Source organism: Cherax quadricarinatus, chromosome 43 (assembly GCF_038502225.1).
Source record: "Cherax quadricarinatus isolate ZL_2023a chromosome 43, ASM3850222v1, whole genome shotgun sequence".
Lineage (NCBI taxonomy): Eukaryota > Metazoa > Arthropoda > Malacostraca > Decapoda > Parastacidae > Cherax > Cherax quadricarinatus.
The window spans coordinates 14,958,490-14,971,154 of NC_091334.1; the positions used below are offsets into that span (position 1 = coordinate 14,958,490).

Here is a 12,665-nt window from a genome sequence, read left to right on the forward strand (position 1 = left end):
CAGGCGACTGGACAAGACCTCTCCAGGAACCTCAGATAAGCTCTCTAGATTTGTGTGTAATTCTGGCCAGCATTATTTTCATAGATTTAGTTCGAGTGAGGTTTTCTGAGTATGATACACATTAATCTCCAGTCAAACTGGTGAGTGATATTAAGATATATTTTCCTTCTGTTATGTATATGTGAATTTATATATAATCATTTTTTAATATACAGTCCACAAATTTATTTATTTACCAGAATTCCTGATGTATATTTCATTTAATTAATAGGTCGAGAGCAACTTGTGGTTATGACAGTGGTAGGTATCGAAGGGGGACATTTTTGCGACCTAGGTGTCCCAAATTCCTACTTGTCTATGTAACATTGATAAATAATAATTATCTTTGTTATCATTTACTGTTATGTACATAATTAGTTACATTCAGATAAATGCAATTTTCCACACTATCCCTTCAAGGGAGGTTCCTTGATGCTGGTGAGGGGCTCTTGATCTAGGGAACTGGATCTGTGCTCCAGTTCCCTGAATTAAGCCTGAATGTCTTCCATCCCCCCCACATGTGCTCCCCCATGATTATAATAATAATCGTCCAACCTATATTTAAAACTACCCAAGGTTCTTACCTCCAGTGATACTACCTAGGAGTTTGTTTTACTTTTCTACAACTCTATTGCCAAACCAGTATTACTCTATACCCTTTCTAAATCTAAATTTTTCGGACTTGAATTCACTGCCGCAAGTGCTGCTTTGGTCGCATAATTTCAGCACATTATTGATATATCCTTTATCCCTTTTTCCAGTTGTACACTTCTATCATATCCCCCTAATTCTACGACTTTCTAGAGTGTGTACATTCAGCGCCTTCGGTCTATCTTTGTAGGAAAAGTTTCTGGCAAGTGGGATCAACTTTGTCATCATTCTCTGTATATATTCCAGTGCATTTATGTCCATTCTGTAATACGGAGACCAGAGATGAGAAGCATAATCTAAATAACGCCTAATCAAAAATATATAAAGTTGAAGTATAATCATTTTGGAGAAACAATCCTCTTAGCATTTGTGCACTGTTGCTGGCTTTAAATTTGAAGAGGCATGCTAAATTTATTTCAGAGAAAATAATGCTACACCATTTTATAAACAAAGCTGACAAATTGGCATCTACACACTTCAGTGAGAATCCTAAGTGTCTTCTGAGGATACATAAATTTTGAAAGTTTGAAGCCAACCAGGAGAGGCTTTTTCAAGTTATCGCACGGAAGCCAAAATCGGACATTAATGGTGTATATAAGCAGCACTGTATGACCCTGGTGGTTTAGCGCTTAGTTTTGATACTAATAATCATAGTGGTGTACATAAAATTTACCAGAGAGTACCTGCACGGCCTAATCCTTGCATGAAGAAGTCTCTAGGTTGGTTAAGTTTGTCAGGAAAAGGGACAAGTGTTTCCTGACATGGGTCTTAGTCATATGATGACCCGCAGCTGGAGCTTTTGGTCATCTGACCGAGGCCTTATGCTGGCTTACCGGTCCACCCCTTTAAAAAATATATTCCAAATTATTACTGCCCAAGTTATACTAGACACTACCTAACTGTACACTATTCATCTAACTAGTGAGTACAGTTAATTATTCTTGCTGGGCAAGAGTTAAACCCATGTTCTGTCAGTTGTGAACCAGACGCTTTACTATTGTGTTAGAGGCATTGTTATACAATAATTTTTTTTAAATGTAAACAATGGCCACGACTTAACTTTATTACTCCTATAAAAAAACTATTATATACACATACTCTATATAATAAAATTCTGCAACTGAGAGTGAATGTAAGTAGTCAAGAGTTTCCAGCCATTATTTATTTCGCTAACCTGACTCCTTACTTGCTCTTAGATGCAAAAATTACGACACAGTAAAACAGATTATAAACCTAAGGATGAAAAAAAAACCACGAGGTAGAGATATGTAAGAGTTAAAGATAAGTCGAGTTAGTTAGGAAGGAGATAGGGATGAAGCAGAGAAATATTGGTAATGTTTGGCAGCTGTGTGAGAGTGGTGATGGGAGAAGCTCACACAACTACTCCAGTCTGTTGGAGCTGTAGTAGCTGTGATATTCTCTCTCTATATACCTCTCCTCGTGTGAAAATTTAGCAAAGTTGGTAGGGCGGTGGAAGGGACTAAAAAAGCCATCTCGGAGTCTTGAGAATAGCAGTTTAGTTGAGATGTGGCAGCCTACACATGTACAGGTTACAGGTAAGGGACCTTCTAAGGCTTGTGTTATCAGGTGTTACACCGTTACCTCTGCAAAAAAAAAAATGCTGTGGTAACTTTGCTGAAATAATTCTTTAATGTCTGTCATAAGGAAGAAAAATATACTTAATATGTATACGCCAGGTTTTATTTCGCTACAATAAGTCACAAGTGAAAAGTAAGTTTAATAAGGCACAGGTAGGTAGGTATATATAAGTACAGTTATACCTAATAACATATGCGTAAATTACTTGGGATATCCCCACAAAAAGTCAAGTGACTTACTTCCATATAGATTTTATTGAGATTATTTATCCTGGAAAACTAATAGCCACTATGCCTTTTTTGTCAGAAATAAATTTTTCTTAGGCTTTGCATAAATAGCACAAAATTTGGTTTATAATTAAAGGATGCTCCTCGGCGGAAATTAACTTTATATTTTTCGATACGTAAAAATTATCTATTGTATAAAATTATTTTGGGAGATAGTTTTTTTTTCACAAGCCGCACGTCTGAGCCAATCACCATTTAATATTTGCACCTGGCCAATCACAACCAACGTAAATAAATATGCAGAGGACGTAAACGTAAAGACGTATGACGTAAATACCGATGGTGGAGTAAGGTTATGTTAGGTTGGGTTAAGAGGGCTTCATTAGGTTTAGGTTCTTACCATTTCCACAACACAGTACTAATATAAAATCCACTCTGTACTGTACAGTTTAAATTATATTTTATCACAAAATCTGAAGAAGAGCAACATTAAATTATTACCCTAAATGTTTATAATTGTTTAGTTAACATTCGTGAACCTATTGTAAGGTTATCCTCCCTTTAATGTTGATGTCAGTAACTCGGTTTACTTTATTCCTATTGTATCTTTTAGCTGTAACCGATTTTCACACAGATGAGTTACTTAGCTTTTTTAACTTCTAAGGTTATATCCATGATTAATTCCTACAGTAACTTACTGCTAGGCTTTAAATAATAAGATATTACAAGGATTCCAGTGGAAATAAGTCACTTTGACTTTTTTTTTTGGTTATCCTAGGTAATTTACACGTACAAAAACACAAGAAAGAAGGAACACTGCAGCAGTGTTTATTTCTGTTTGTATGTTAAACTGTGTATGATAACTGTATTTGTGTGCCTGTACCTAAATAAAACTTGCCAATTATCTTGAGAGCACACAAGTTAAGGGTATGTAGGCTAATTTAACCTAGGATAATACAATAGTTCAAAAAAATGTAAGATTATAGTCTTTTAAGTTGCACTGTTTCCCAATGAAAGCAAGTTAAATTGTTTGACTTTATATTATCATAGGTTAAATCTGCATAATGTACATGTGTGCCCTCATACCATTGTAAAAATTATTATATGTATGTTATGTACCTGAAGCCTAAATGAAAACTTCATATACATGGTATGTTCCCCATGGTAATGATTGTTAATTTAAAAGGCGGACTATAATTAGTTTAAAAACGTCAGCAAGCAAAAATAGCCCCTCCATAATGGAGCTACAGGAATGCAGTAACAAAACCAAGTAATCATTTCCTCTGGAAATGTTATAAGATTATATATTTTGTTAATTATACTGTATTGCTATAGTTTACGACTACTACTAGGCAGAATTCTGGCAATACATAGTTTATATTTTATAATACATACAACACATGTACACCAAGGGATAAATATTTCTTGTGCAAATTGTCATTCTGGGAGATATTAGTGAAAAATAGTACATTAATTTTGGATGCACAGCACACCTGTGCCAATCATCACTTAATACTGAGTCCTGTCTCACGCCTGGCCAAACGAAAACAGACACATGTACTGATGGCAGAGTAAGGTTAAGTTACATTAATAATAATTATGTAGAAATAAAGATATAAGTGCATGTACAAGGTATACAGGCCTAGCTGACATCAGTGACACTACTATATAGAAAGTCCCTTATTATGCAGAGCATTTTGGACAAATTAAGTAAATTTTATCACAGGATGCAATCCACACCAGTCGACTGACACCCAGGTACCCATTTTACTGATGGGGGAACAGGGACAACAGGTGTAAGGAAGCATGCCTGATGTTTCCACCCTTGCCAGGAATCGAACCATGGACCCTCACTGTGTGAAATGATAGCTTTGCCTACCAGGCCCTGGGCCACCTTTATTTTATGTTGGGTTAGATGGGTTGCATTACGTTAGGTTATATTTTTTACTGTCTGCACAACAAAATATCTCTAATGTAAATGCATCTTAATATTGTATAATTCACACTATAAATAATGGCCTACTTTTACCAATTTATATAGTATACTTTTATTAAGATACTTTGAATAAACCAGTGTGTTTTCATTATTTTAATTTATTAAGTATAATGATTATTGCTTTATTCTTTTAATATTTACTTGTGCTTTTAAATATGTTGTTTCATCTTACAATAATGGTTGAATTAATTGCTCTTACAGTAGATAAATAACTGTAGCAAGAAATGATTATATTCCTATGGTTGAAACCAGGTACAGTACATATATAATACATTCAGGTTAAGGTTAAGATGCAAACCAATGCCTAGGACATTTTTAGTGAAGAAACATTTCTAACCTAGACCCATGATATATAGTAGATAGCTCTCAGGTGACTTATCCACAACCTCGCTGCAGCTTCTCATCAGAGCTCACCACAACTTTTTGAATAATTTGTCTATTTACCTATTAGATATATATGCATGTTTTCTATCCCATATACAGTAGGAGTAATCAAGGTCCTCAGAAATTAGAGCTGATGAATGGAGCCCTTCTTTTAATGTGCCCATCAAGCAGGATAAGATGAGGATAATTGTCCCAGGGAATGGGAGAAATTTGTCACTGATGCCACCAAGGCTGGCACAGAGGTCCTTGATTTTTGTCTATCTAGTGAATTCATTGTAAACATTGTGGTATCCTTTGGCTTGGTAGGAAACTCACTTGCTTCTATCTGTCTGTTTCTCTCTGTGTCTGTCTGTCTCTCTGGTTTAAGCCCATGTTGGGTGGAAACATTTGGGCATGTTTCCTAACACCTGCTGTCCCTGTTCACCTAGCAGTAAGTTGGTACCTGGGTGTTAGCCAACTGGGGTGGGAGGGACAAGATTGAAGGACTTCAATGGAAACGAATTCATTTGGTAACGGCACTCGAACAGCCTTCCGCAACGAATTAAGTTCGTAACTCGAGGTACCACTGTATATGTATATACGTGTATACGAAAATACCTAGTTAGACAAATATTGTAGCCAGCTGGCTCAGTGGCTTACACGCTGACCTGGAGTTTTAAAACTCACTTGTCACAAGTTGAATCCTCACCCATACCATGGTTAAAATGGTAAATGAATATCATCAATCTGAAAAACAACAGGCCACAAATATAAATTAATAAGAAAATGAAGCCAAAGAGATAAGAATTTTTTATTTACAGGCTGTACAATGTGTTTCAGACCTATGTGTAGAATAAACTAACAATGTTAAATGGGAAAACTTTTTTCAGTTGAACCCTTTCTTTTACACATATATACTTAGGTACATGTATGCTACCTCCATACCATTACCCCCAAACTGGGGGTAATGATAGAGTAATGGTAGAGTAATGCTCTCTCTAGACTCTAGAGAGAGCATTACTCTACCATTACCCCCAGTTTGGGAACCACTGAGCATAAAGAATAATGTAAATTAGATTAGTCCGTTTCAGACCCCCAAAAATACACTTACAAAAGGACTTAGAAAAATACACTTACATAATTGTTCGAGTTGGGAGCTGTTCAAAACTCGAGGTACCACTGTATAGGTTTATATACAAGTTGAACTCTGCCTGTCAGCAGGGAGGGGGGGAAGGCTAATTAAGGTTAACTTAGTCTCTTGCAATTAAAAGAAAGGGTGGTCCTAGAACAGCTCGGTTCTCTCCTACTTCCCTTACAGGTAAAAAGCTTAAAAAAAAAAAAAACTCCAAAAAAAAAACACTCCCATGTTGAAGGCTGTGGCTGACTTTATGTCCAGGTCCCTGGTGATTGTAAATGTTGACTTAGTAGGAATATGATTGTTAGCAGTGGCATATGGCTTAAAGAGCTGAATAACCAAACTGTTCCAGTGCTTTGTAAATATTAACATGTTAAGCATCATGAGGAAGGATTCCAGTTGTGTTTTGAACAGTGGGGCGTTTCCTTTCTTCATAGTCTGAGAGTTGCTGCTGCTTTTTCTCTAATGATAAGATTACATAAGATTACTATATGACTCACCTGCATTCCATGGTAATTAGGTCCTTGTGGTGGTGATACTCTATCTGATCTGGGAAAATTTCCTGATACGAGTGATACTTATGATTGTTTGGGTAGGCTTTTCACAGGCTTACCAGTTCACACTGTAAAAAAGGAAAAAAAAATCACGATGTGATTTGTAATTAGTCTTATAGAGTAACTGCAAAAAAAAAATTTCTTGTCATATGTAGTCTTTAACATCACATATGATTGAACATCAGTAATTCATTTACAGCTTACAGCTTTTCAATAAAAAAAAATAGTGCGTCATTTCAATTGGTTATATTAATATAAACTTTCTGTCTATTGCATTATCACTCGCCTCATTATCAATCAGAATGCTTGTCTTATCACTTTGTGTACTACCACCAGGAGCATTCAGCCTTGTTGATAAATATGATGTTACATGTGCAATGTCTGAGTAACTTCATTGAGACTTAGTGCTCCTGGAAAGTGAAACATCTCTCAAAGGATACCTAGGTGCTGCAAATGTCTTATTCATCAACTCGTTGGTATTATATATCATGATCTTAAAACCCACAAACCCACACACAGACCCTGTCACTCAATTTTGAATAACCTCTTTACCCAGGGTATATATACATACACAGGTGTGCGTTTGTGTGTGTGTATATAATTTTTTTTTTCCAACAAGTCGGCCGTCTCCCACCGAGGCAGGGTGAACCAAAAAGAAAGAAAAAATCCCCAAAAAGAAAATAATTTCATCATCATTCAACACTTTCACCTCACTCATACATAATCACTGTTTTTGCAGAGGTGCCCAGAACACAACAGTTTAGAAGCATATACGTATAAAGATGTATTGTACAACATATCCCTCCAAACTGCCGATATTCCAACCCCTCCTTTAAAGTGCAGGCATTGTACTTCCCATTTCCAGTACTCAAGTCCGGCTATACAAAAATAATCGGTTTCCCTGAATCCCTTCACTAAATATTACTCTGCTCACACTCCAACAGCTCGTCAGGTCCCAAATACCATTCGTCTCCATTCACTCCTATCTAACACGCTCACGCATACTTGCTGGAAGTCCAAGCCCCTCGCCCACAAAACCTCCTTTACCCCCTCCTTCCAACCTTTTCGAGGACGACCCCTACCCCTCCTTCCTTCCCCTACAGATTTATACGCTCTCCATGTCATTCTACTTTGATCCATTGTCTCTAAATGACCAAACCACCTCAACAACCCCTCTTCAGCCCTCTGACTAATACTTTTATTAACTCCACACCTTCTCCTAATTTCCACACTCCGAATTCTCTGCATAATATTTACACCACATATTGCCCTTACAGGACATCTCCACTGCCTCCAACCGCCGCCTTACTGCAGCATTTACAGCCCAAGCTTCACACCCATATAAGAGTGTTGGTACCACTATACTTTCATACATTCCCTTCTTTGCCTCCATAGATAATGTTTTTTTTTGTCTCCACATGTACATACCTCAATGCACCACTCACCTTTTTTCCTTCATCAATTCTATGGTTAACCTCATCCTTCATAAATCCATCCGCCAACACGTCAACTCCCAAATATCTGAAAACATTCACTTCCATACTCCTCCTCCTCCAGTTTGATATCCAATTTTTCTTTATCTAAATCATTTGATACCCTCATCAGCTTACTCTTTTCTATGTTCACTTTCAACTTTCTACCTTTACACACACCCAAACTCGCCCACTAACCTTTGGAACTTTTCTTTAGTATCTCCCATAAGCACAGTATCATCAGCAAAAAGTAACTGTGTCAATTCCCATTTTGTATTTGATTCCCTATAATTTAATCCCACCCCTCTCTACAACACCTAGCATTTACTTCTTTTACAACCCCATCTATAAATATATTAAACAGCCATGGTGACATTACACATCCCTGTCTAAGACCTACTTTTACCGGGAAGTAGTCTCCCTCTCTTCTACACACCCTAACCTGAGCCTCACTATCCTCATAAAAGCTCTTTACAGCATTTAGTAACTTATTACCTATTCCATATACTTGCAACATCTGCCACATTGCTCCCCTATCCACTCTATCTTGTGCCTTTTCTAAATCCATAAATGCAATGAAAATTTCTCTACCTTTATCTAAATATTGTTCACATATATGCTTCAATGTAAACACTTGATCTACACATCCCCTACCCACTCTAAAACCTCCTTGCTCATCCGCAGTCCTACATTCTGTCTTGCCTCTAATTCTTTCAATAATAATGTTACCATACACTTTACCTGGTAAATTTGGTAAACTTACTCCTCTATAATTTTTACAGTCCCTTTTGTCCCCCTTCCCTTTATATAAAGGAATTATACATGCTCTCTGCCAATCCCTAGGTACCTTCCCCTCTTTCATACATTTATTAACCCTGCTTTTAACATTTCTGTCATGATCCCGTCAGTTCCAGCTGCTTTACCCCCTTTTATTCTATGCAATGCCTCGCGCACCTCCCCCACACTCACATCCTGCTCTTCTTCACTCCTAAAAGATGGTATACCTCCCTGGCCAGTGCATGAAATTACTGCCTCCCTTTCTTCATCAACATTTAAAAGCTCCTCAAAATAATCCCACCATTACCCAATACCTCCATCTCCCCATCTACTAACTCCCCTACTCTGTTTTTAACTGGCAAATCCATTCATTCCCTAGGCTTTCTTAACTTGTTTATCTCACTCCAAATTTTTTTCTTATTTTCATCAAAATTTTTTGACAGTGCCTCTCCTACTCTATCATCTGCTCTCCTTTTACACTCTCACCACTCTCTTCCCTTTTCTTTTACTCTCCATATACTCTGTTCTTCTTATAACACTTTTGCTTTGTAAAAATGTTTCATAAGCTACCTTTTTCTCTTTTATCACACCCTTCATCATTCCACCAATCACTCCTCTTTCCTCCTGCACCCACCCTCCTATAACCACAAACTTCTGCTCCACATTCTAATACTGCCTTTTTAAAACTATTCCAACCCTCATCAACCCCCCCCCCTCCACTACTCATACTTGCACTAGCCCACCTTTCTGCCAATAGTTGTTTATATTTCACCCTAACTTCCTCTTCCTTAGTTTGTATACTTTCACCTCTCTTACTTGCTATTGCCATTTTCCTTTTGTCCCATCTACCTCTTAGCCTCACTATCCTCGTAAAAAACTCTTCACTGCTTTCAGTAACCTACCTCCTACACCATACACTTGCAACATCTGCCACATTGCCCCCCTATCCACCCTGTCATACGCCTTTTCCAAATCCATAAATGCCACAAAGGCTAAAGAGGTCTTTGTGGCATTTATGGATTTGGAAAAGGCGTATGACAGGGTGGATAGGGGGGCAATGTGGCAGATGTTGCAAGTGTATGGTGTAGGAGGTAGGTTACTGAAAGCAGTGAAGAGTTTTTACGAGGATAGTGAGGCTCAAGTTAGAGTATGTAGGAAAGAGGGGAATTTTTTCCCAGTAAAAGTAGGCCTTAGACAAGGATGTGTGATGTCACCGTGGTTGTTTAATATATTTATAGATGGGGTTGTAAGAGAAGTAAATGCGAGGGTCTTGGCAAGAGGCGTGGAGTTAAAAGATAAAGAATCACACACAAAGTGGGAGTTGTCACAGCTGCTCTTTGCTGATGACACTGTGCTCTTGGGAGATTCTGAAGAGAAGTTGCAGAGATTGGTGGATGAATTTGGTAGGGTGTGCAAAAGAAGAAAATTAAAGGTGAATACAGGAAAGAGTAAGGTTATGAGGATAACAAAAAGATTAGGTGATGAAAGATTGAATATCAGATTGGAGGGAGAGAGTATGGAGGAGGTGAACGTATTCAGATATTTGGGAGTGGACGTGTCAGCGGATGGGTCTATGAAAGATGAGGTGAATCATAGAATTGATGAGGGAAAAAGAGTGAGTGGTGCACTTAGGAGTCTGTGGAGACAAAGAACTTTGTCCTTGGAGGCAAAGAGGGGAATGTATGAGAGTATAGTTTTACCAACGCTCTTATATGGGTGTGAAGCGTGGGTGATGAATGTTGCAGCGAGGAGAAGGCTGGAGGCAGTGGAGATGTCATGTCTGAGGGCAATGTGTGGTGTGAATATAATGCAGAGAATTCGTAGTTTGGAAGTTAGGAGGAGGTGCGGGATTACCAAAACTGTTGTCCAGAGGGCTGAGGAAGGGTTGTTGAGGTGGTTCGGACATGTAGAGAGAATGGAGCGAAACAGAATGACTTCAAGAGTGTATCAGTCTGTAGTGGAAGGAAGGCGGGGTAGGGGTCGGCCTAGGAAGGGTTGGAGGGAGGGGGTAAAGGAGGTTTTGTGTGCGAGGGGCTTGGACTTCCAGCAGGCATGCGTGAGCGTGTTTGATAGGAGTGAATGGAGACAAATGGTTTTTAATACTTGACGTGCTGTTGGAGTGTGAGCAAAGTAACATTTATGAAGGGATTCAGGGAAACCGGCAGGCCGGACTTGAGTCCTGGAGATGGGAAGTACAGTGCCTGCACTCTGAAGGAGGGGTGTTAATGTTGCAGTTTAAAAACTGTAGTGTAAAGCACCCTTCTGGCAAGACAGTGATGGAGTGAATGATGGTGAAAGTTTTTCTTTTTCGGGCCACCCTGCCTTGGTGGGAATCGGCCGGTGTGATAATAAAAAAAAATAATAACCTCTTAGTCTAACTGTAGCTACAACTAAATAATGATCCGATATATCAGTTGCCCCTCTATAAACATGTACATCCTGAAACCTACCCATCAACATTTTATCCACCAATATATAATCTAACAAACCACTTTCATTACGTGCTAAATCATACCTTGTACATTTATTTATCCTCTTTTTCATAAAATATGTATTATTACCAAACCTCTTTCTACACACAGCTCAATTAAATGCTACCCATTTCCATTTACCCTTGGGACCCCAAATTTACCTATTACTCCCTCCACAACATTTTTACCCACTGTAGCATTGAAATCCCCAAGCACAAGTACTCTCACACTTGGTTCAAAACTCCCCACACACTCAGCATTTCCCAAAATCTCTCTCCTCTACACTTCTCTCTTCTTCAGGTGCATATACGCTTACTATAACCCACTTTTCACATCCAACTTTTATTTTACTCCACATAATCCTTGAATTAATACGTTTATACTCCCTCTTTTCCTGCCATAGCTTATCCTTCAACATTATTACTACTCCTTCTTTAGCTCTAACTCTATTTGAAACCCCTGACCTAACCCTATTTACTTCTCTCTACTGAAACTCTCCCACCCCCTTCAGCTTTGTTTCACTTAAAGCCAGGACATCCAGCTTCTTCCCATTCATAACATCCATAATCATCTCTTTCTTATCATTTGCACAACATCCATGCACATGCTGAGAGGTGTATATCTGCAAGCACAAAGGTGTATATGTATCTGTTTATGTACAGATATGCACCTCTTGACTATTGGTATCCTTGACTATTAGTATTCAGATGAATTTCAGCCTCTTTGACCCACATGCAGTTGTTAGGCCTTGAATGTGAGAAACTAATTAACTTCATTTGCTAGCATTTCCTATTGCTGCACATTGCAGTCTGATGCTGTGGTATGGTGACTGAGGCCTGATGGCTAGGAGGTACAGGATGTTGTATTTAGGAGTACATTTTCCAATGTTCAACACTATCCAAGAGAAGGACAATACAATAGGATGGTCCTGAACCCAGAAGGCAATAAGGGTGCATTATGGGGAGGCGGGTAATGAGTTTACTGATGTGGTGGAGTTTACTGATTTGGTGCATATACAAGGCAGCACTGTGCAAAAGATTGGCCCCTGAATTGTATCCTACAATGTTTTGTGTATGTGATGGATATGGGACTAAAATGAAATGGTTACAAAATACATTGAATGCCATTTTAAATGTTTGAACTCTTTGTCGACTCAAGAGGGAGAGTACCCTGATGATAAAAAGCTCTTGTACATAGCTGGGCTCTCCTTCATAGCATTAAACCTGATTACCTTGCATTCCTCAGATGCTGCATGATCCCTCTTTATTCAGGTTAAATACGCAATTTTTTTTTACAGACATGTTTTATGATTTCCGCAATTTTTGTGTTTAGTACATTTTAGGTGTACAGTTCTGACCACTTACTGAGATTTGAAATATGA

The 12,665-nt window shown here is 38.3% G+C and overlaps 1 protein-coding gene across 1 annotated transcript in view; it reads left to right on the forward strand.

The window, feature by feature from the left end:
- The first annotated feature begins 1,887 nt into the window (after positions 1-1,887).
- The window catches only part of LOC128694125 (rab11 family-interacting protein 1), a 130,424-nt gene continuing 119,646 nt past the window's right edge, over positions 1,888-12,665 (forward strand). The window contains exon 1 of the mRNA XM_070093600.1: positions 1,888-2,246. Coding sequence (XP_069949701.1) covers positions 2,216-2,246 — 31 coding nt within the window. The 5' untranslated portion in view covers positions 1,888-2,215. The remainder of the gene's footprint in view (positions 2,247-12,665) is intronic.